The sequence below is a fragment of the Vanellus vanellus genome (genome assembly GCF_965231255.1).
Source record: "Vanellus vanellus genome assembly, chromosome: 1".
Lineage (NCBI taxonomy): Eukaryota > Metazoa > Chordata > Aves > Charadriiformes > Charadriidae > Vanellus > Vanellus vanellus.
In genome coordinates, this window is record NC_138905.1 from 70717228 (window position 1) to 70742459 (window position 25232).

The window sequence follows — 25232 nt, forward strand, 5'->3', positions numbered from 1 at the left end:
ACTCGTGCTTTTTCTCGTGTGCTCTGTTTTTTAAAATAAAGCTTCTGGCTTCTGCTTACCAATAATGCACAACATGCCAGACCTCACTCCATTGTTCAAAGAAAACCTTGCATGTTCACACCTCTGCATGTTTTTTTGCTGCCTTTTTTCTCAGCTGCTATAAAATGGGCTAATGCAGTAACACATGAGGTGGAGGCACACATCTCGGCACAAAATATTATGAGCACCTGGTAAACTGTGTGAGGAACATATGTGTTAAATGCAATCACAAGAGAGGGCTCTCTGCTGGGACATGTGAGCATGATGCCACGCAAGGGAGAAAGATCCAGGTGGGGGGATGGGAGCATTTGGAGAGGGTGGAGGGAACACAACTGCACATGGAGATGTGGGCACAGCAGCATATGATGGAGATGTGGCTGCACACAGGACTGGTACATGAACACAGTGTGACAAACCAAAGTGCAAACAGATGTGATGTTTTCATATTAAAAAAAAATATTAAAAACCCAAAAACAAAGGGGGAAGAAAAAGAGGTTAAAGTGGAAGCTAAAAAGGAAAAGTTACCAGATGAGAAGCTCCAACCTACCTCCAAAAAAGATCAGGTAATTTGTAAACTATTAATTTAGATGTTGAAGGGAAACTCAAGATAAAAAAAAAAAAAGGGACCTATAACTGAAAGTTGCTTGTTCAGCAAAGTACTTAAGCATGTGCTTCACTTCAAGAACATGGGTAATCCTGCTGAAATAAATAGGGATGAAGCTACTTATGTGCTTAAAATGAAGTAAATGCCTTAAGTATGTTGTTCTTCTGGGGCTTTAGAACCAAGTCCTGTTTGTCTTAGAACAAATATTTCAGGAAACTCAGTTCGGTCAATAATGCAAGGATAGTTTGTGCCCTAGGGATGAATTTTTCAAGACTGTATCAACTAATCATCCTTCCCTGGTTTCCTCCCACTTTACTGTGAACTTTTTCCCTATGACTGAGACCTACTCTTACAGTAATAATAATAATCATCATCTAGGCCCTTTGGCCACCTGACTGCCTTAACTAATTATTTTCCCTCAAAATCAATGCCCCATGATATAAACTGTGCATACCCAAGATTCTTCTTTTGTTTTAAAGAGAAAATCTGCAAAATTTACTGCATTGCATTTCCACTGTAAACACAGGAGTTGGTGCCATGGTGGTTTACTGTATGGTAAGTAAATAAGATTTGGGGACCATTTACTCTTCAGGTCACAGCTGGACACAGGGAGCCGTGTCCAATGTTGTGTGGCAACTGTGCTTTTGGTTCAATGCAGCAGGTATCAAAATACTCCCTGATTCTGATCAGACATCGAGACTGGTCAGGGACTTGGAGGTTTGGACCCATTTGGGCTCAGCCAGGTCTGTATGGCTTAAAGGGAGCCACAGCACAGAGATCTAGTAAAAGGCAGCTGGCCACCCGTCCAGCTGCTTGGGAGCATTGAGGGTTGTAGAGGGTCCGGTCCAGGGTCCTTAGTTGTTGGATTAATTTGGAACACACCGTAGATGCTTAGCTCACCCTCAGAGAGTGATGAAGGCAAATCCTGTCACAAGGCTTTATGTCCATTTGCCTGGCTTGATCATCCAAGGTGTCATATTTTGAGTAAGTTACACGTGAGATTGACAAGGCAAATGAGGTGATGAAGATGGTTAAAAGAAAGTTTCCTGATTAACAGGGAGAGAGATTGGCAATATTAGAATAAGTTACTCTAGAGAGGAAAGAGTTAAATGAGACCTAATGGAGATGCTTCAGAATAGCGCACTAGAAAAACTAAACACTCTACTTTAAATGAACCCAATTGCGAAAGCAGAGGAAAGAACTGCGCAAAAAATAAGGAATGGTTTACATTATGAGTTCTTCATAAGACAGAATCAGCTTGTAATATTTGCTGCTGCACACAGTCTTCGAATATTACAAGTAAATGTAAAAAGGAGGCTGTAACTGACCACAAATATTGATTTGGGGCAGGGGGCTTGAGACACAATCATCCTGTTTGTGTTTATGTGGAGCTCATTCAACTCTCACTGGAGCTCTCATCATGCTTTTAAACCATAGCCCAGGGCTAGATTATTCCAGGAAATTGGTAAGACTTTTACAAGTGACTTGCAATTTTAGTGCTTCCATTTTTGGATGTTCAAGCTGAGACAATTTAAGAGAGTCTCATGTTTAGTGTAATGCTGAATACCCATCCACTGAAAGGTAAATCTTTTGCATGTGTATCAAGCTGAGCATTCAAAGTGTTTTGCTCAGCTTTGAAAATCTCAGTTGTTGCTTCTTGGCTTGTGAATAAAAATTGACAATCTCAGACTCCCAACCAAGTCAAGATCAGTCTCCCATCTCCACTCCCCCCCCCCCCCCTTCAAGAACATACAAATTCAATGAGGGTTATTTTTGAACCATATATGCAGTCAAGAGGATGGCAGTATATCATGAACAAGATCCTGAAGGAATACAGTGTATCTACATATTCAGATTTTGCTTTTGCAGTTGTGCAACACAAGCACATGTCCTTTCTTAATGTGACCAAAATCTGGCCCTCAAAGTTCAGGTTTTGATCAAATTAGCAAGCAAAATCTGTCTCCTTTTCTTAACTGCCCCACAATTTTTGGTTCTCAAAAGTGGCCTGGAAAGTTCGTAAGAACAAGTTTTCTCATGATGTGAGACTCCTGGTATTTCCTGCTTCCAGTTTGGCTAGATGTGCTACAACAGTTGCTTTACTCATGGTGTTTGGGTATGGTAGTTGGCTCTAAATGGAAGCCCTAGACCCAGATGCCTACAGCTTTTTAGTAACCAAGTAATTGAGCCCAAATAAGGAATCAAATTTGCCAAATGGCCACAATGTCAGTAACTGATTCACTGTGGTCTGAAGGTGTTCAAACTCTAGATTTAGAAATCTCAACTCTCAAATACTAGCATAACACCCTAACAGGAAAGAAGCAGTGTAGAGGAAGATTAAAATATAAAAAAATAAAGCTGGAAATTAGTTAAACATGCTTTTGGTTGTGTTCTATCTTGAATTGATGGTCAAGATTTGTGAGACCGTGTGAACTGTTTTCAGTTCAGGTAATATCACCTGTCTACTTCAACTGGAGTCAGTGTAGTCCTTTTTACTAAATTCAGCAGAAGCTGAGTTAGCCTGTAATTTAGGGAAGCACTGAGACAAGGTTTTTCTGATGCCTGCCTGGACATAATGGTTTCTTCTTCGGTTCTAATCAATCTATGTTTTGGCATTAAAATTAGTAGGAGAAGGATTGGGCTCAAAAACTGTGAAACATTTCTGTAGTATCTTGTTTTATCATCTTTTTGAATAAGAAGGCCAAGCTGTATTAATGGTTTTCGCAAATGCAGACACATTACCATAAATCCTACTGGCTTCTGAAATGCTATTTCCTAACCTATTAATTTTTAAACTATACTGTTTTAATATTAGTTTTCTCAGTGATTTCAATTAAGATGTAAGAGATATGACCCTCCCCAGTGGACTTCAATACATCGGGCAGCTGGAAGTATTGGCTTTTTAATAAGCCTTAGAAAGGTCTTGATGAAAATCTCAGCAAAGGAAATTCTATGCTCTCAAAATCCCAACACAGACATCCTGGCATGCGAAATCTTGCAACAATCAACATTGCCGGTTTCAGCATCACCCTGGCCGGGACCGAAGGGTTAGGAGATTGCTAATAAGCAGCAGAGATTTTTCCTGTGAATATGATCGCTAGCTACAATCTTGCCCAGATTTGGGAACACCCAAAAGATGTTACTGTCTGATGGCATTCATTAGGCTCAATGAATAGCTCTGGTTGTCTCAGCCCAGCTCCTAGAAAACGGAAAATCATTCCTTGAGGCTGCGAGTAATAATGGCCTTGTTTGCTAGCAGGAACAGCATCATGGCTAAAGAATGCACGGTCATGGAAACTGAACTCCCCCCTTGTCCGTCAGGGCGCTTCTGCCAGGTCGTGGCTAAAGCCCATTGGCAGGAGAGGGTGGGGAAAGCCTGCACTGCCACTGCCTGCTCTCAGAGCAAATCCCTCTGTGGACTATGTCCAACATCCCTCACCAGTGGCAAATTTGCTCAAGTATTTTAACCACCCAGTATTCACTTGTAGTGTGTGCCACCTTGGCATTATCCATCATACCAGTTTCTGTGAGCACCCAAACTGGCCTCAGGCAAAGTCAGAGGATGACTTTGGGACTTCACTCAGCAGCTTAGTTCAATGCCTAGGGAGGATCTTGACTTTGAAGACTGAATTTATCCTTTATTGGTAAAGATATTACATCACCAGAAGTTCTTCTTTGATGAGGAAGGATAGAAATTTGATTTGATTTGGGAGTGGATGTGAGTATTAGCTTTTTATTTCAAGGTGCAGCTTGGAATGCCATAAAAGCAGTTGTGTTGCAGACAGGTCTGTTATGGAATTTCTTTTTCTTTCTAGTTAGCAAATGGGATGGCAACAGGTTTCCATGGGACAAAAGTATTATTGTTCTAAATGTCTTCATATGAATTTTTTGCAGAAGGTATTTCTTTCTTGCCAGCTAGAATCTTCCTCCAACATGGTAGAGCTGGAAAAGAAAAGTTAAAAAAATATATTGGAGAGAAATGTTTCATCTGCTGCTGTTGAAAGTTTATTTAGGCTGGTAGTCTAACTAACTGAGTGGGAATAATTCTGAGGATAAAGAACTTACATCAGTCCACATCCTCCTCTTATCAGCATCTAGCTGTGACTCAGCATGCTTGGATCAGGCCACCTCTGGTATTGATAAATACTTCAAGCTTGTAACTCTGAAGGAATACTGGAGAGTGAAATTCATGCACTAAATGTACTTGATTACTATTAATAATTATGGGACAGAGCTTTCTAAGGATGGAGGGAATTTTTGCTTTAGTGTTTCCAGAGAGAACATTTGCTTCTTCATAGGATTAAATATTCATATCTGATAACACCATCCACAAGTAGCCCCTGGTAGGATTGTACTTTTTATCAGAGTAAGTTTTACTCTGATCTGAAGATAATTTTGTGTTTTGGCCATTATTCTTGCAATACTGAAGTATCCATCTGCTACGACACTGGAAAGAGCGTGAACTTTGTCAAGCAAACTTGACAATTGGTGAAGGTTATGTGCTATTTTTATTGCTCCAGCACCCTAAAACTTGTATGAATAATGTATCAACAAGCCCAGTCCCAAAGAGCTTGCAACCCAGAATTTTAATAGGCAACAGGTGAATGATGCTGTAGCGGGAGGGGAGAGGGTTGGGGTGCCTCAGTGGGGTGCAGTTGCAGAATGAAGCAATGTGTGGAGCATAGTCCCATGGCTGCAGCAAACTTTCACTGAAGACTGATAATTTTATTCAAGATGTTTTCCTCTTGAATTCAGATCAGGGCAGCAGAGTGGTGGTTGGTCACAGTTTAGAGCTTTATAGACTACTTCTGCCATAAAGCACATAAATATTTTGAAGACAGTTGCTTAGTTAATCATTAATACCAGCAAATTTCTGCTCCTCAGTTCTTATTTTGAATGCCTTATTGTGACTGGTTTTGTTTTGTTTTGTTTTGTTGTTTTTTTCTTCTTTTTGTTCTATGATTTATGATATCTCCTGAGCAGTTAAAAGATGACAAGGATAAAGGAAAAGCCCCCAAAGATGAAATGAAAAGTGTCTGGGATCGTAAGAAGGGAGTTCCCGAACAAAAGGCACAGAACGGAGAACGTGAAATCACTGCCCCAAAACTTAAATCTACAGAGAATACTTTTGGGTAAGTTCCAAGTGAGCACTGGGCTTCCTTATGTTATAGCAGAACAGGGGGACATCTCAGGTCTCTGCTTAATAGCCTCATAGCAGCTGAGTAGAAGACTTGGGTTGGCAACATCAGCAGAGGCTCTAGTGTTTATTGGGTCATAGGTATGAATTAAGGCTCTTGGCCTATTTTCTAACGAACTGTCCCCACATTGTTGCAAAACCAAAATGAAGTACAGAAAGCATATGTAAATAGCCTTGCTCTCTTGGTAGAGACAAGTGGCTTATTTTTGCTCTGCCACTGCAGAGAAGGACATTTATTTCTAATATCTTCCCAGAGGACAGTAATGACAACAGCTCAGATTTTGTTCTTTAATTTTTTAAGTCAGATCTCAAGTTTACTGAAGTAACCTATTTCCAATTACCCACCTGCTTTTAATCAGACTCTGCATATTAGTATGAAGCACAGTCCAGTTGGTAACTCTTGAAAGCTTCTCTCTCGATTTCAAGGCAAACCTTGAAATTAATGGCTTCCCTATAAAAGTGATTTTTCAGTTAGGTGAAAACCTCTCCTAGCCAAAATATTCTCTCTTTTTTTTTTTTTTTTGGTCTTTTTATAAGCTGTATCACAGTTTGATTTTTATTTTTCTTTTTAAGGAAATGTTGGCCTTATGGCTGTATTGGGAAATGTAGTGAAGATAACAGATGTTTAATGAAAAGTTTATTAAAAAAGGATTCTGGCTGCTAAAAGGAGGAGATACACAAAGCAGAGTAGATGTTTGTTCTTTTAGCGGGTATGAATAGGTTAGAAATCAAAATTTTTTTCCTTCTGCACCTCTCTTCTTTTACATTGACACAGGCAAATAAAAGGTTTAGCTCTCCAGCCACTTTGAGAAATCTGTGCATAGCAGATGGGATTTACTGTTGTATCTCAGCATTCCCCTCGTGATTCTTCCAGGGAAAACAAACTTTCTCAAAATAAAATGCAGTTCAAAAGTCCCTAGAGACACCCTGACCCTAAGACCAAAAGACAGACAAAGATGGAGAAGGAATAGCAGGAAGTCGTCCTTGCTCAGAACTGTCCTGCTTCATGACTTGGGTCACATCATCAATAACATGAGGACGGTTTTCTAAAAATATTTTTGTTGTGTTTTCATTTGCTTTACTTCCTGTGGGAGACAGGCCTTAGGGGCAACATGCAGATTTGAGTTCCACTCCTTTTTTTCTTTTTCTGTTTTTCTTCTACTATTTCCCAAATGTGGGAAGAAGCTTGTTTAATAGCCTTTTATCAGCTGAGTAGAAGACTTGGGTTGACAACATCAGCAGAGGCTCGAGTGTTTGTTGGGTTGTTTAGGTATGAATTAGGGCTCTTGGCCTATTTTTTAAGGAACTGCCCCCACATTGTTGGGCTTTGTTTGGAACTATCTTTCTTCTTGTTTCTACACGAACATATCAGATACTAGTTAGGAAGCGTGTAACTTGGCTAACTCTCAGTGGTGAGGATTGAGAATAAAATAGGGTAGTGGAGGCGAAAGAAAGATCTTATCTGCGTCTTGTGTATCTACGTCAGTCAGTAAGAGGAATACAGAATTAAACCCCATTTTATGGCTTCCCCTTCCCATCTCCCCTCCCACCTGCCTTCCTCCCGATTCTCATACAGGACTGCAAAAGTCCTAAATGTGATGTAATGTGTTTTTTTTCACATTGTTTTGACATTTTTGGCTCCCACAAACCACTTTTTTCCTTTTCCTCCGTGTCTGAAAGCTGGCAACCAACTTCATTTGTTAGCACCAAAGAGGTGCTTACGAAACTCTTCCTCCACCCAGCATCTCAATACTAATTTCCCAATGTCAACAGCAGGGAACAGAGATTCCCAGAATCTGTTGAAAACAGAGGAGCTTGGGAGGTGAAGGAAAATAGGGAGAATTATTGCCAGTTTATTGTTTGCTATTTTGGATTATGCAGAACCAGTAGGGGAAGTCCTGTGAGCTGCATGAGAATAAAATAAGCTAGAAACTTTAAATGTCCTTCTTTGTAAGTAGCACAAAATTGTCACCTGAGGTCTCCAAACAAAAACGTGAAGACTAGGTTCTACTTTTGGCTTTTATGAGTTGAAAGCTGAGAGTAGTTGTTAATTTAATTGAGGCTATCTGCACTGAAGTCACTAAGGACTAACCTTTCTTCTGTGCTTATATAAAACAGAATGGCTATTGATTAAGATAATCTTGGAAAATGTTATGTTCTTAGTTCTCTTAATTCTGATGGCTGAGTATTTGCCCTTGCCAGGGATATCATTATGTCTATCAGAAGTGACCTCTTGTGTCTTCTTTGGCCCGAAGCTTCAGGTCTGGGTGGGCTGGCAACACAGACTTCAGAGACCTAGAGGCAAAAAAGCAAAAAAAAAAAAATTAATGAGGTTCCTGGGATGTTTGCTATAGAAGCTATAACCCAGCAATGAAGCAGAAAAGCCTTAAAATAGCCAAGGATTTCTCATGTCCTGTGCAGGATAGATGCACTGGATCCTTTGAAATACTTAGTGCCTTATAGAGGATTGTGGAACATTTTGGGTTCTCAGTACCTCTGCAAACTTAATTAGGGGTATTTCAGGCTGGACACCCAAAATCATACCTCACACCTCAGGTATTGGTCCTCACTTATTTTTTGAATGGGCTAAATGAAATTTCAAATAAAGTTTCCAGTGTTTTCTCACAATGCTTTAGTTAATTGTATATGTATTTTGCATTAAAAAAGCATGAGTTCCTTTCTATAATTAGACATCACTACCTGATGCAAGCCCTTATTCGTGACCACTTACATTAACTTGACGTTTATGGTGGAGGGTGATCTGGTGGTTCTACTTTCATGGTTTAAGTGATTCCACTGCAAAAACACATTCAGGAATAGGGCCTGGAGCAGAAAAGGATTGTGATGAGGTGATATTAGGGAAATATATATTATGCACCTGTAACTAGGTTAGAAAATCAGGCATGAGAATGTACTGGGGTACATACATTCGCAGACCTCTGGGATGTCTTTTTTTCTTTAGCTTTGCTTTGTGATGTTACACTCTTGTATAGAAAAGGCTTTCTAAAACCAAGTAAACAAGTTGCAAAATAAGTGCTTGGTCCTACCACTTTAGTGTTGAACTGGAACGGATGAAGTACAGTAGCTGAACTCACATAATAGCACCAGTCTGGGTATGCTGTTTTGCCCTATGTTTTTTAATGATACAATTCCTAAATCATGCATGCCATGCTAGAAACAGATTTCATCCAATTTGGTAAGATCATGTAGAGGCAGAGGACTCTGTATTAGCTTCTATTGTGATATCGAAACCACAGATAATTCAACTCTGCCCCTACGGCCTGTTTTATATGGTTAACTCCATCTAGATGAGGCATCTGAACGAAGAGCACCTTTGCAGGATTGGGTGTGATTCACCAAATCGCAAATTTATGTGATATTTGTTCTTCATCTTGTCATCTCTAATCTGGTTGTCTCTAACAGTTATTGTTGGAACGCTTGATTTGTACATCTTGCGGTATTATACTCTGCAACACTCTGGTTGCATTAATGAAGTCATTAGTATCCAGATTTTTTAAATGCTAACAGAACAAAGCAGAAAGTGTTTTTTTTAAAAAAATTCCATAAGTACATTCCCTTTCCGTCTCTTGTGAATAACACACTGATACCTCTTATGTACCTATCTGCTTGTCAGCAGTAATATTAAATGCACCCAGGAAGCAGACATTTGTCTAAACACTGGTGTGGTAATTGTTTAACTAGGCGATGCTATCTGACTCTGTTGAAAGTATGGAATTCACCTATGCAAATTATTTGGGGTTTTGTTGTTGGGTTGTTGTTTTTTTTTTTTTGGTATTCTTTCTTTCTGTCTTGTATATTGCAGCTGGTTGGAAAACTTCTGGTTTTCTCCTATGAAAAGTTGCCATTAATAAATAATTTCAAGTTCCTTAATAAAAAGTCATACTTTCCCTGGAAAGTGTCAGCCAAAGATCTGATGAATGTTTTTGTTCATACAGGCTGGGAGAGTTCAAGTGATAGGTGTTGCAGATGAGAGAGGAATCTTTTTCGGTTTTTAAAACACTGTTGAAGCTGTAAGATACCCTCCCCTCTCTCATCTCCTCCTGTTTTCCCGAAGTCAAGTAATTTGTTCTGCCCCCCAAAATACTTTTCTTTTTCTAGAGGGTTTATAAAAAATATTTGCCTTTGAAAGCAAAGGATTAGTGCATCTTTTATTACACAGAACATAGCATAATGTTTTTGCTATGAGTTTTTTTATGTGTAAATTTCTCATTTAAAATCATCAGAGAGGCATTAGTTATGGCTTTCTATTGCTTTGTTTTACTGTATGAAGTATAATACGCTTTTGGAGGTGTTTCCTCTGTACACAAACTGCAGAGCAGAGGTATGAAATTGTAACAGTTTACTGTATACTTTAGAAATGGTGATGAGATACGACACCTCTTGCTGAAGTTACATGAGCTGCTAAATATTTAAAGCTCAGTCAGTCACTGAACTCCTCAAACTGGAGGTGGCCTGAGTTCTCAGGCAGGGTGGTGCAGCTCCTGTGCACAAGAGCACACGAGAGACTCCTTCGCCTCTTGCAGAGGATGGGAGAGGTGCTCCTTGTAATATCTGAGCCTACTAACTCCTGATGAAAATGTTTTGCGTCCGTTGCAGTTTGCAAAGAGCAAAAGGTCATATAAGGCAATATCTTTGAGTGCCAGGCTCTCATGTTGCTGGTGAGCGCATGGCAGCAGGTGGCTCTGGCCAAGAAGGGAAAACCTGCGGTGCTTCACTTTGCCTTTCATTTCTTTCTCAGCCGCTCCAATTTGAAAGGGACCGCAAATGCCGAGGAAGCGAAGCCGGGGTCTCAGTTTGAAGCTGGAAAGCGGATAGAAGATCAGCGCCGCCGCCGAGGCGAGAACGAGGAGTTGGAGAAGCTGAAGGAGAAGCAGCAGGAGGCGGCAGCAGAGCTGGACGAACTGAAGAAAAGGCGAGAGGAGCGCCGGAAAATCCTGGAGGAAGAGGAGCAGAAGAAGAAGCAGGAGGAGGCTGAGAGAAAAGCCAGAGAGGAGGTAAGTGTAAAATATGATGTATTTGACTCCGGTTTTATTTCCCTATTGTTACTACTTTACTTCCACTGGCCTTACATTAGTTGATAGCTCTTTACAGCAGAGTCTGCACGGACATTTTTAGGCAATGATATCGGTGAGGCCGGAGATCGATGTGTCTATATTTAACAAAAGGGTAGAGTGAAGCCACGAGAGACTGGTTTATAGGTGAGGAAGAAGGGTGCAAGAAAGAAGGCAAGACCAAACCCAAGCATACAGGCCAAAGTTTGCTTCTCCTTCTTGGATCTGATGTTGCTGCGTGGGGAATTGCTGCTGTGACTTTGCTTCAAACCGAAACCTTTATCCGGGCCCTCTGGGTTGTGCGCTTTTCTGGGCATCGCTGTTTCTTAGCGTCTGTCAGGACATGGTCTGCCGCAACAGACCTTGGTTTCAAATATGCTACCCAGCATTAAAATCACCCCGTTTTCTAACCTTCAGATTTAACTTCAAGTATGCCATATTTGATATCGAGTGACCACATAGATGTTTTAGTGAGGATGCAAGGTAGAACATGCGCTCGTGCAGGGTACAACGCAGGGTGCAAAGAAACGTTACAGTTCTAGCCTCAGGAAAGGCAGAGCTCTAATAAATGTCTTCACGAGTCAGGACTTCATCTGCAATAGTGGCGAATTTCTTATCTTCTTGGGGATGCAAAATAGTGGGAGCAGTGTTACAGCCACAGAGTTCTTAATTTATTTGAGGTGTCTTTTTGACAATACACAAATTGAATTACAGAGCGCACGTCAAAATTTGTCTGCTGCTGATGAGCTGGAATGCTAATGTTATATATAGTTACGATGGGCTAGATCTCATTAGGAAGATATTCTTGTCTATTTAAATATTGAGTACCCAAGAACATCTGTTTGCTTGTACTTCCTCTGCCAAGGGACTCTATAAATAGGATTTGCAAACCTCTGGTGCAACATTTATGAATCTTAGTTGTTTGGAAAACAAATGGTAGATGAATAATAATAGTGTTTGGCAGCTGAATGCCAATTGCTTTCATATACTAAGCTCTTTACAGTAGAACTCAATAGATGCTGAGATTGCAAAATACCTTGCTGGTCAGACCCTGCTGACCAGCGCTCACAATGGTTGTTATCTGAGGCCTTCTAGTTTGACTTACAGTTTATGAAGTAAAACTCATGTTATCTCTTTGGGGGGAAAACTGTAAGCATTTGGTCTTCACTTTTTTGGGCACCTACTGATTTTTCCTTGTGAAGTATTAACCATGGCACAAGAAGTGTCAGAGTAGATGGGCAGAAGAACAGTACAAAGATGATACATGAGGATACAGAGGAACTGAATTTGAATATTTTTATAATTTTTTTTTTTTTCTCTCTTTAAGTGGCACTATATGGCAATAAATCTGGTGACTTCACTGTGAGGAGCTAAAGCAGCACAGACTAGCTGTCTTCCCTGCTTCCTTAACTCTGTGGTGGATTAGCAGGAATATGTTGCTAGATTTCAGATATGTCACTGAACTTTTTTGGCTGGCATAAAAACCTGTTCTTAGAAAATTTGGTAAATGTTTGGAGGACTACAAAGCCGTGTAACGATGATGTAGTTTCTGAAAGAATAAGTGACCATCCATCTTTTTTTAAGGAGGAAAAGAGGAGGATGAAGGAAGAAATTGAAAGGAGAAGGGCTGAAGCTGCTGAGAAACGTCAAAAGATGCCAGAAGATGGTGTCTCTGAAGACAAGAAGCCATTTAAATGTTTCAGTCCTAAAGGTTCATCTCTCAAGGTAACCTCCACACTAACATCTACATAGTATATAAAAAGTAATGGGGGTTGCAGTCCAAACCAACAGCCAAACACAAAGGGGTATGGAAATACTTGAAATTAGACCTGGGACATTTCTCTGAAATAGATCTTAACCTGAAACCTTTAGCTGAAAGACTTCATTCATTGGGATGATTTAAAATTAGAATTCCTTTCTAAAAATAGAGTCTAGCCTAGGAGTTACCTGTTCTTGTTGATGAAAAATATCCGAAAAGGATCTTCACCTTCAAGAGAAAATTATTTTGGAAACTTAGAGCTGTATAACTGTGTTGATTTTCAATGTTAATTTATTATAGGAGTGCGCTGTCAACTGGAGCAGATGAAGATCACAAATATCCTCTCTCTCCTTCTGCATCCACAATCAATTTCTTCCTTGCCAGATTACTTTGTCTTTAAGCATATTCAGCCTAATCGTCATTAACTGAAACTGCCCCATATGGGAGTTCTAGCTTATGTCTAATCCACGTAAAATAACATCTAGAAGTACTGGGCTGGATTTCATTTTCTTACATAACAGGGGAAAAAAAAGCATTCTGTTGCTGCAGGAATTTCTAAGTGGTCCTCTGTGGCCTATATTATTGGAAGTGAGATTAATCAATTAAATGGCCTTTCAACATGGAAGAGGAATCCTGGTCCCACTGAAATTATTGGGAACTTTGTTTTGGTATTTAGTCCAGTTGCTTTCTCAGCTCAAGCTCAAACTACAGATCTATTGTTCATTTTCAACTGTCTTTTCCTTTTCTCATTTTGTGTCATTAGTTAAGAATCCAAAATGTTTGTCAAAAAAGGCTCTTTAGTGGGCACCAGAATAGAAAAGAACCGGGCAGGAGATTATCAGGTAGGAGCTCATTGGACCACGAAGTGGATCTCCGTGGGATTAAGAACTGTATTTGTTGAGTGACAAACTGCATTTGGTCAAAGTTACATTTCTGCTCACGGTGAGCTACACTTTGAACTGATCTGGAGCTTCAGCTCTATACTGGTTTGAGTCCAGTTCTAGCAAATATAGTGTCCAAATGGTTTTTACTGGACTTGCCTTTGACTTCTCAGACACATCTGAACCTGAAATACAAGGACGGGACACATACAGCTGTAAACAAAGATTGCCAAGCTTCACGACTTGCTCCTAACAGATAAACCTGGTCTTGCCATTTTGGTTGCAAAAGACCATGTCAATAACAGACAGTACAGCTTCTTCCCAGTCCTCCTGGGAGGGCTTCTTTTTCTTCTTTCTGTTTATTGAGATGCCTTTTATGACATATATTTGGAGCTTTAGTTCACAGATGACTCAGAAGAGAGGAAATTATTCTTGAAAATGCATAATAGAAAGATACAGATCATAATTTTGGGAAGAGTGGGAAAAAAACACTGGATTTGGCAGGAGGTTAATAGCTTTCAGAGAACTTTTGGGCTGATGCTACACTATTCTACTAAGTGTATTTTTAGAGGAAAGATGGAATTTTCCAAATGTCGTTAAGCATCAAGGTCCAATTTTTTAATGATGATAATTGCTGCTGGGTTTTATGGCTTGTTAGGTAGAAGTTGTTTGTTACGAAAACTGATATATGAAACTCTGTGCACATTTTTTCTCTTCCTTTGTTTCTCTCTCTGAGAAATTGGTGATTCTGTACATATTCTAGTCTGGTGTCTGTGGGTGGCCAGAGTAGATATGTAATGCTTTTGAACTTCACACTAAACTGTTTCTTGGCCTTCTGCGGTCAATAACTGAGGAGAGAATAATCTCATTTTAATAACCTGATGTCAAATTTGATGTCAAGCTCCAGTTTTGGGAAGACAGTGCCTTTTGTTACTTTTCGTTTGGACAGACTTCTCAGGCTGTTCTAACCTGGTTGGTACATAGCTTTCTCTTTGCCTACTATGCACTGCCCAGGTTATCTTTTGACTTGTAAAGCATCTGGCACATATTTTCTCCCTTGATGAATGTATCATCTGGTTAGATGTATCATGAGTCATGTGAGAACCCTAAATGCACAATTGTGGGTGGGTGGGTGGAATTAATAATGAAAAAAGGGAGGCTCAGTATTAAAAGACTGTATGATACATGTGCACATTCTGACTTCTCCTAGATCACAGTCTGGCAAAGCATCTTGTTCTCCTTCCTTGTCCTTCCTGGTGTAATAATTTTTTTAGGAAGAAAAATAAGTTCCTGGGAGTGACTTAGATGAGGAAAGTAGGGCATGCTGTTTACCGAGTGAACTACAAGAACAAAGGAAGAGAGGTAAACTGAAAAGAAGTGCGGCATATTGCCATCTTATGGACACTGCGTTTATCCATCAGGCAGGGCATGGACTCGCATGACGTGCAGACTCAGAATTGAGAGACCAAGATGTGCAACTCATGTCCATGTGTTACATGGCTCATGGATGCACATATCTAAATGTATGTATACAAACACAGACATAATATGCATACATGCTTATATTTAGAAAGAACTACCATGATTATCTAGTCTGGCCTCTAATTAATCACAACCTACACAGTGCTGACAAGTCCTCTTGTTTTAACTGTTAAATACAGTATTTCTCTGAAACCTGAGACACTACTTCAGCAGAACTACTACAGCAGCATGAAGTCTTCACAGTGAGAGCACCAGGGCTGATCCTTTCCGAGGGAACAGTGAAGAGGAAGCATGCAAAATAAATACAGGCCAAGTTCATCACTAGCTCAGGGACAGAAGCAGCTTGGATTTCTCAGGGCTGGTGGAGTCCCTGTGGGCAGTAGCAGCAGTACCAAACCTCTGTTCAGCCTCTGCCCTCTCTCTTGGGTTTTGTTATAAGGGCACAGACTGGAACAACCTCTGCTGCTGTCTCATCCCGCTCAAGCTCGTGCTCTCCCTTGTTTAGTTCACACAAATGGTGCTGCAGTAAAAGAGTAGGATTTCCTGCATAATCTGTGTTAATTTTCCTTTTCTAGACAAGTTTGTTCCTCATTTTTTCTTTGGGAAGGAGTGTTACTGACTTGTTGTATAACTAGGTTAATCAGGAGAGAAAAGGATATTTCAGTGCTAAGTCTCCTCTTGGGGGTGAGGTCCACCACTACAGAAATGCAAAAGCAGCTAGGCATTGACGGGAAGAAGCAATGGCAGAAGGCCAGGACCCTGGGATACCTCCTGTCTTTGCAGAAAATGTCTCCTGGGAAACACGGGCCGATGTGGCAGCCTGCACTCTCTGCAAGGCAACGCTGACAGCAAAGCCAGAAGACAGGACTTTTCAGGGCTTGAGATGTTATTCTTTCCTTAAAGACCTGTTTTGTGCTATCTCGTTATTGCTCTCAATACCTGACAGCTGGAGCAGTGACTGGAAAGAATTAGACTCCACACAATCAGTTCTTCCTAGATGAGCTACTCTTATAGCAGAGGGAAGATAGAGTGGTAAGAACAGGATTTGCGGCATTTGTTTTTCCACCATCTTTGGTGCTGATGGCAGCACTCCAGTCTGGTGGGTAAACTGGAGTAAATTGGTACACTCTGCACAGATGCTGCTGACAGCAGGAAAACGCCTAACAGGCATGAAACAAAAGAGCACCTGAGCCACACAGGGAGAATAAGGAGAAGCCACTTTGCTCCCAGGGACTACCCCTCAAAAGGGATTTCTACCAGCTTCTTCTACCTGTTGGATATAAGGCAAAATTTTAATAAGGGATTTCTGTTTTCTGCTTGCAATTCTTATTCCTATTTCGCCTTGACCCATTTTTTGAGAAGAGGTTTCCTATATATCAGTTTATAATACTTTCTGTCACATAGTATGTAATACACAATAGAAAATTCCTAAGAATCATTTAATATCTTTGTATGAAACACATTTTACTGGGGATATCTAGATGTTGTTTTTTTTTTTTTTTCCCAAGTCATTGGCTCAAATTGTGTGTTAACTCATTCCTCTTCCATTCTGTTTCTGTTCTTGGAGTATGCACAGATGGAAGAAAGTGTACTTTGATGCCCACACTTTAACTGCATTTTTAATAGGCAACAAACTTCCTGCAGAGTCAGTGAACAAAACATGTCTATATAGTATTGAATGTGGATAAATGCATACATATATCTTTGTATAGCATCATGCTTAATTTATTCCTTGCCACCTGTACATGCTGGCCCTGTTGAGTAAGGCCCTGATCAGCTGTGAGGCTCCACGTGGTTTTGATTTATGCCCGTTGGTTTACTTTCATCTGACTTTACCAGCATAAGGGTAGGTGTCCATCTAAGCATTTTGTTGTCTAATCTAAGCTTCTTTGGTAGTTAATAGAGAGAGCGAGCACCACCCTCAGTGGACAAGCAATCTCACCTTTCCTAGGGTGAGGTGATCTCTGTCTCTCTGCTGACTATAGAGGGAACCAAAATGAGTAGTTTGGACTAAGTGATTAACTTTCAAGCAACTGAGGTTAGTTGGCAGAAATGCAGCCTGAGGTCTTGTGTTCTTGCTCTCTGGTCATAGTTTAATTAGAGACCTGCAGGTTGCCTTTGGAGTATGTGTGTGTTCTGTCAGAGGCTTTGGAAAGTATTCCATGGTGACAAAACATAGTCCCAAGCTATTTGACAACATCCTGTTATAATGAATGCAGCAAAAAAATTGTTCTTATTTCTTGATCTCAATTTGAGGAAATATCTTGCATTTTTTGGTAACCACCTTGCTTTACCTCTTTCTCTTACAGATCTATTTTGTAATACTGTTTACTGTATGTGCCAAACATTTTAAATTCTCTGCATGGGGTTTGTGTGGTGTGCAGTGAATAAATGACCTTTAGCTGTTGCTGTGCAGTTTTAATGTATTTGACCTATATGTTGAATACACGTGTGTATACAGGTGTGTTTGCTATAAGTGCATTCAATGTATGCTTCTGTTCCATGCATACTGTGTTTTGAGGAACATGCTCTAGAACAAATTCTCATGTAAATGTGCAGAATATGTGTTATTCATCCACACAAGGCACCCGCTTCCATGGGAAGATGGCCACGTTCAGCTCTGATGGTCACTCCTTAACTCGGCTTTCCTGTTCAACTTATTTTCTGGTTTGCTTCCTTGCTCTCCTGTTCTGAACAATCCCTGACTTATTCCTGATACCACAGCAGGTGCTCCGAAAACCACTGTTTCCATTGGGTAAAGAATGAGCCCATGTCTTCTTACTACAACCCCAAGAATACATGTCCCTCTTCTCTCCAAGCTATCCCCTTTTACATCAGTGCCTACTGAAGCCAGGTTGTCCCACGGTGTAGAAACATCTCTCCTTCCTGATCATAGGAAGACTATAAAGAGGCTACTGTTAACATCTTTTAAGATCTGTCCCTTTTGTAAGAATTCAGGTAGAATCTCAGTTCATCTGAACTAGAAGATGCTCTAAATTCATTATTAGGTGGTTACCTTGAGTCCTGGTTCTTTGAGACAGTCTGTATTGTTTATCCTTGCTGCCAGGCAGGATTTCACTGATGCAGTTGGGGAATTACTCGTTCATGCAGCGCAGGGGAGAAACCACCAGCTCGTGTTGGTCTAACTCATCATTTTGATGCATCGCTGGTTATGACCCACAAATCAGCGCTGCGGGAAACTTTTCCTACTGTACCATAGTCGAGAGAGGTGACGTGTTTAAAGTTACCATCGTAGATCGGTTTAATCACTTTTAATCAAATAATTTCCTTGCTCGGCAATGCCGACTGTATTTCCTCGGGGTGAAACCAAGTTGCGAAGTTGTTCAGGCTGGCAAAGGAAGAGCGGCGGCTCCATGGCGGGGTGCGTGGGGAATGGCTCTTCAGCTCCTGCCTGGTGTATTGCTGCCACCTTGTGACAACAGTGTGGTACACACCCGAACAAAGCCCATCTTTCCACTCAGGACTGTGTTTAGATCGTATATCGGCAACTAAAACTGTCAATGTAAATTACTCTGCAGATTGTATGTATGTTTTTTAGCGCTTTAGAGGTGCCTTTGGGCTGGATTGATGCTCGCTGGAGTTCCTCCCGTGAGCTTGTCTGGCAAATTCTGCGCTGAAGTGAACTGCCTGAGTTTTAGCTTGTATGGGCTTGAGAAATAAAACAGGCTTTGATGGGATTGCTGGGGGATTTAGTATTCTGGTACAGCCTTGGATGCTAAAGGGCACCGAGGAGAACCATTTAAAGGAATGGCTGTCATTGCCTTGTTTTAAAGGCACGAATGCCACGGCAGCCACTGTTAAAATAACTTGAAAATGGGCAACCTATACTGAGACTGAGGAATCCCCAGGAATCCAGCTAGGCTGATTGATTAACAGTCATTTCTCTGTCCCCTGCACCTGCTTGTGTATATTTTACTCTAAAGTGAAACTGCAGAGCCTGGGACAAGAAGTGGAACAATGTGATGTGAAAGAGACACAAGGAAGTTGATTAAAGTATTTCTTGACACAGAATGTGAATAGACACACACAGCTCCCCCCCCCCCCCCCCCCGAAATGTTTTAAAATTTTATTCAGGGATGAGTGTCTTTGTTTTTGAATTATTGAGAGATTTGGCATAAGTCTTGTGACCTTCATGATTCTTTTCCCTGGAAACATTATGGTATTTTCCTATACAGAGAGTAGAAAATAATGATGAAATGTAAGATACCCATTTGTATAATAACAGCTGGTAGATATTGGCTCAACAGTGACCCTGCTGAACCTGAGCAGAACACAGTCTGATTGGTTTTTTGGAGCTCAGATTAATTTTGCAGTGTCCTGCAAAAACACGCATCAGATAGGGGTATGTGGCTGAGCTCCAAACCTGGCCTAGGCTGCTGTCTCAGGTCAGAAAAAAATTTTATTAAATTTGCTGTCTATCTCAAGAGATACATAGTTGCTTTTATGTGGGAGATACGAGGAAATTTGACATAGATTTTGTGAATATCAACTCATTTCATAAAATAAACTTCCCTGTTCTCCTTTCTGTATTGGTGGTTTATTCTCTTGTTACAAATGAGGCACCAAAGAAATATGCAGGATGCAAACATTAATGCAGAAAATATATCCACCCTTATGAATCTGTAGCATAATAGGCTTGTAACTATAAAACCTGTGTGTGTATCTGTGGTGATTTCTGTTGGAATGCATCTCTTTCAGACTGACCGTTTGACATTCAAAATTTAAAATTTTAACCTTGCCTTGTATAGACTGCCTTTTTATTAACTTTAAACTTACAGTTCTTGTTTCTCTCTTTCCTAGATAGAGGAGCGAGCAGAATTTTTGAACAAATCCGCTCAGAAGAGGTAAAGCAGTAAAATAGTAGGTTCAGTCAAAACCACAGTGCTTAATTGGAGGAAATAATAATTTCTTTCTCTCTTTTTTTCTACTTCCTACAGTGGTATGAAACCCACCCACACGACAGCAGTTGTCTCAAAGATTGACAGTAGACTTGAGCAATACACTAGTGCAATTGAGGTAAGTTAATTCTAGGTCATGATGGCTCTAATTACTAACGGCTTTTGGGATTTTAACCAGCCTATGTTTTACTGTCCAAGAATTGCAGGGATTTTTGGTCACAAACTCTTTCTAATGCGACTTCAAGAACAGGATGCTTGAGGCACACCTGTAACCAACATCCACATATATATCTAAACAAAACCTCAGATTTGTGTCTTCACTTTCATGCTACAATTTACTCTGCTTTGTAAGCTTGGAGTAGCTCCTGAGTGACAGTCACATCCTCTTCTCAGCTGATGAGATTACTATCAGCAGAGAGCTCATAGTGATCCTGAGCAAAGCAGTCTTAGCAGCTTATTTAGGAGAGCAAGGAACTACTGGGTTGTTGGCTGCTGCTTCAGAGTGAAATTCCTTGGCAAAGACAGACACGTTATTGAACCGGGGAGTTAAGTAGTGACAAAGGAAAAACAGTAAAAATAAAATGCAGAATTCGACCCCAGGTGATTTTGACAGGTAGTGGATAATGTGTCTTTCAGCCAGGATTGAGGGCTTTCTCTTTTCATAGTTGAAGGGAAAACAGGTGGGTTGGTTTTTTTGTTTATTTGGGGTTTTTTTAGCTGTTTTTACATATCAGTGAGTACAGGCAATGTGAAAGCTGGTGGTTAGCAGGCCAACTGGACTAGGTTGGTAAGTGTCACGGGAATAGAATAGTATAAAAGGGATATTCTTTTGATAGCTGTGATTAAGGTCTAGCACTTCTTCATTCCCTGCTGGATTTTTTTTCTCCTCTTGTTCATGTATAGAGCATGGTATTCCATCAAGGTGTTAATTGGTTAGGCTTTATATAGTTCCTTTAACTTAAAGTAAACTTTAGGAATTAAAGATCAATTAGCAAATTTTTTTTTTTTCCATGACTGCTGTCTGTATAAGTTTTCTGCTAGGAAGCCTACCAGTGCTGGAAAGTTTTATACCATGTGTCAGTTCCCAATGAAAAAAGCACATGCATGACAGTGCTGAAGGCTCAGGCTTACCTCCAGCACCTATGCCAAGCTGAAGGCAACTCAAACCCCTCCATTGGAGATGAATGTCAGCATGGCACCCAGTAGTCCCCATATCGTTGAAGTAGGAGTATACAGCTTCTTTTTTCCCGCTTCATTCTGCACCTTTTCTGGCACTGGGGTCCATCTGTCATAAAATATGTAGGTAATAATGAAGTTTGTCAACCTATAAACACTGGACCAGCCCACCCACCGGCTTACACTTGGTTCTCCAGTATTTTCAGTATGGCTGCCTTAAGGTCCTGAGTCTTTACACTCCATTTAGATACTAAAAAGCATAGCTCTATGGCAAGGGGCAGGCAGTGCAGTTTCATGGCTGTATACAGCTCCCATCTGATCTGAAATTGTTCCTTTGCTAGGTATTCTGATTTTTCCAAAAGTTTCCAAATCTGACTTGCTTTGCAACTAGAGAGGCAAAGCCTCAGCTCGCACAGGTTCTTGTTCTCCTCAAATCTGTGTTATGTAAAATGTAAAAGAATTTTGAAAAAAAGGAACAGGAGGAGTTTGGTCCAGTGTTTTTGGTAACCATGCAAAAGACAGACTGAAAAAAAAAACCAGTCCCCCAAACCTCCACTCTTTAATAAAACCACCTCATTCCAAATATACTGTAATTCCTGAAATTTACCCCTAGAATCCAGAGTTCTGAGGTTAAGTTGTCCGGGACAGATGGAGCAGAGTCTGATGCTGAATAACAGACCAGCCTTTCTCCCCCGCCTCCACATAAGGATTTCCTTAGCTGTGTCCCTAAAAGCCATGCTTAGATGATGTAGGTACTGAGACTTGAAAGAGGACAAGTGAAAGCCGTGGAGCAGTTGCGTTCAGAGCTGTGGCTTGTGATGAGCTTTAGGAATGAAACAGATGCAAAAACCTAAGTGATTACAGTTTTCGTAGCTGGTCGCGTCAAGGGTGGGGAGTCTCAGTGGCATCTCTTGAGCTGGGTACTCCTCTCTGGGTACTCCTCTCTGTCTTTGTGTGATCATCCATCACTAAAACTGCTTACAGCTGCTGCATTCCCCAGCACTGCCCCAGAGTCAAACCACCCTGCAACTCCAGCTCTTAATGCCAAACACCAACTGGCCTCAATTCTTCTGCAGGGCACAAAGGCTGCAAGACCAGCCAAGCCAGCAGCCTCCGATCTTCCTGTTCCAGCCGAGGGTGTCCGTAATATCAAGAGCATGTGGGAGAAAGGGAATGTTTTTTCATCACCCTCTGGGACAGGAACACCAAATAAGGTATGTGTTTAATTTTACGTAAATTATGAAGAATTATGTTATAGAGTTGACCTTGCCATTCATGTTCTTATGAGTAAGCCTGGCTGCTCCTCTTGACATCACTGGTGAAGAATATCCCAAATGATCCTGAGGTCCTCAGAAACCCACAAAATTGCGTGGCTGCAATAGTGAGTATAATGGAAGAATTTAGTGACATACTGAGCTGAGTTATGAGACATTCCAGAGGCACATCAGATATCTTAGACAAATATATCTGGGTAGTTCAAGCAGAGTACAAAGAAATTCTTTGTGTTGGGAAAGATTCTTTTGGGGGGCAGAGGAGGATTAAATAGGCAAGATAGTGGTGGTGTTTTATAGATCATGCATAGAAGCCTTTGTGAGACTTCTATCTTTTCTGTGTAAATCCTTAAGGCAACATTTCCTTTCTATAAATTGATGTGAGTTGATGAGCGTTCATCATAGCTGAAAAACTGAGCCACGGATTGGAGGACGTTATTACAGAAATCCATGAAATTTCAGTAATTTGGTCTAATATTTTAAAGATTTATTTTAATGATTTAAATTTTAGGCCACTTAGATCCTTTATTATGTGCTTTTTTGTTTAACAAATCAAAAATCTAGACTTAGATGGGTCTCTCCATTTAGGCTAAAGATTTTTTCTCTTTGGACTTTGGGGCTATGACAGAAATGTCAGGTTTATGTCTAACATTTATTCTTGGGTTAGCAGTAAAGTGGAAATGATTATGTCAGCCCACATTTATCATTATTGAAAACTAGAGGGTAGTAGTACTGTGTAGTTCATAGGGACAATATCTTCAGAGAACACAGGGTGACTCTTAGCTAGCCATAGTCTCAGTGAGGACCTCTATATTAAACTAAGGCTTAGCTTTGTTTTTAAATCTAAACCATGAAAAAAACATAGCAAAAGCTATTCTGAAAGTCTTCTGATTAGATTTCATTATTTTGCAGGAAACTGCTGGACTGAAGGTTGGTGTCTCCAGTCGTATCAATGAGTGGTTAACCAAGACCCCGGAGAGCAACAAATCGTCTGCTCCAAAACCTTCTGTAAGTAAACCTGCAACGACCATCTTTTTAGTGGGTGGGTTCTCTCCTGGGGCAGAGGTGGTGACAGTGCTTCCTCAACCAGCTGATGGTCTTTGGAGGAATCTTGCTGCATGTCCTCTCTTGGAAGCTCACAGAGGCCCTCTGGATGCTGAGTCCTGGGTAGTCAGAAAAGGACGGGGATGAAACAGAGCAGTTCTCACCTTAAAGCTTAGGGGTGCTCTAAAAAGACAGTGCTCAGAGAAATACTTCTCTGGTAGAGAAGGACATTAATTTACCATCTGTGAAAGGCCTACCATTAATTTAGAAATTACCAGCCATAGACCTTGCATGAAACACTTGTGCTTTGGCCCTTGCCCTGTAAAAATATTCCAAGTATATTGTTAAACACAACTGAAATACTTTAATCCTTTAAGAGCCTAAATGTAATTTCTAATGAAGGCCCTTTAGCATGCCCATTACTTCAGCAAAAATCAGAGCAGAAAATGCTATCAAAGTAATAAGCTGAGAGTGTGGGAAGCAGCAGCGTGGATGTGGAAAGGAGCAGAAACAGGCAATTGTGGGTTGGAGAAGGGTAAGGGTGAGGAACTGGAGCTGTAGGTGTCCATATTGGAGAATGGCAGGGCATCACTCGTGGTGTTAATGATTCAACTTTGGGATTTTATTAAAGAACTGGTTTCTTCCCATATCCTTGTGTAGCATTTTTCTGCCAGTCCACTTGCCCTTTATAAAAGGTGCATCCTGACAAACGCTTTCTCAATTCACACACCTATTTGTCCCAAAGAGGAGCTTGATATTTGAAGTGTTGTCCCTAATGTCAGTATTTACTGGTAGCTACACGGGGATTGTGTTGTTTTGGACATGAATATAAAACCAAAGAAGTCATTATGGTCACTGTATTTAATCACAACTACTGAAAACCATCACAGAATCTGCTTCCAGATTTTTCTCTCTTTTACGTTGCATCTTTTAGGCGATGTAAAACTAACCTCTTGTTTTCCCCTCAGCCAATGTTTCTATCTATGTCTTCATTTCCCTCTTTCTCAATAGATTGTTCTTTCTTCTTTCAATGTCTCTGCTTGAAGGAACCTGCCCTCCTCCTATTCTTCTTCTTTGGGGGTCTGTTTGCTAAGTTGGTCAGGTAAACCTCTTTATAATTGACTATGAAGAATGATACGCCTCTTTAATGTGTGATTTTTACTTTTTTTACCAGGATAAATCAAAGGGAAACCTAGAATTTCTTAGCAAATAACTTCCTACCCCCAGCACGTTCCACCAAAACAAATAATCGTTTGAAACTTTTGTGGCCATCGAGATTCTTGTGGTTTTTGGAATGATATTAACTTAAAAATAGAGGGAGCAAAGATCTCAATTAGTTTTATGGTGAACATAAATCACAGATCCCAAATGATTTCAGGATTATGGAAGTGGTTTTGTGATAATGTCCACTGCAAGTAGTTTTTTGATAAGGTCCACTGCGGTTTTGCTGTTTTCTTCCTTTCTCTGTTACTGCTGAACTTGCTTTTTGAAAGTACACTTAATCAGCAGCTCTGTTTGGCTGTAAACTATGATCAATTCTAGAGTATCTCTGTTGAGTGCAAATACCCCTTGCAAAAATCTCATTTCTGTACATCACTGGGGGCATTTTTCTATCCCAAGTTAGAAATTCTTGTGTGCAGAAAACTGCCTGTCTATGGATGGCAAGAACAAGATTCTGGCAACCATGCAGGACTTGAACACTTTTTGAAAAGAGGAGTACTTATGTCCAAAATTGTTTCAAGAGTCTTTTGTTTGCCAACCACAGAGGTAGATACCAATCCATCTGTACTT

At 40.5% G+C, this 25232-nt stretch overlaps 1 protein-coding gene across 11 annotated transcripts in view; it reads left to right on the plus strand.

The window, feature by feature from the left end:
- Nucleotides 1–25232, plus strand: part of CALD1 (caldesmon 1) — a 270067-nt gene that overhangs the window by 240274 nt on the left and 4561 nt on the right. For 8 of the 11 annotated variants that reach the window (XM_082498625.1, XM_082498624.1, XM_082498623.1 and 5 more), the window contains 8 exons: nt 519–602; nt 5624–5772; nt 10597–10852; nt 12494–12634; nt 19853–19896; nt 19990–20068; nt 22203–22340; nt 23310–23405. In XM_082498625.1, the coding sequence (XP_082354751.1) occupies nt 519–602; nt 5624–5772; nt 10597–10852; nt 12494–12634; nt 19853–19896; nt 19990–20068; nt 22203–22340; nt 23310–23405 (987 nt within the window). The remainder of the gene's footprint in view (nt 1–518; nt 603–5623; nt 5773–10596; nt 10853–12493; nt 12635–19852; nt 19897–19989; nt 20069–22202; nt 22341–23309; nt 23406–25232) is intronic. The other 3 variants (XM_082498630.1, XM_082498621.1, XM_082498622.1) reach the window with 1 other exon arrangement.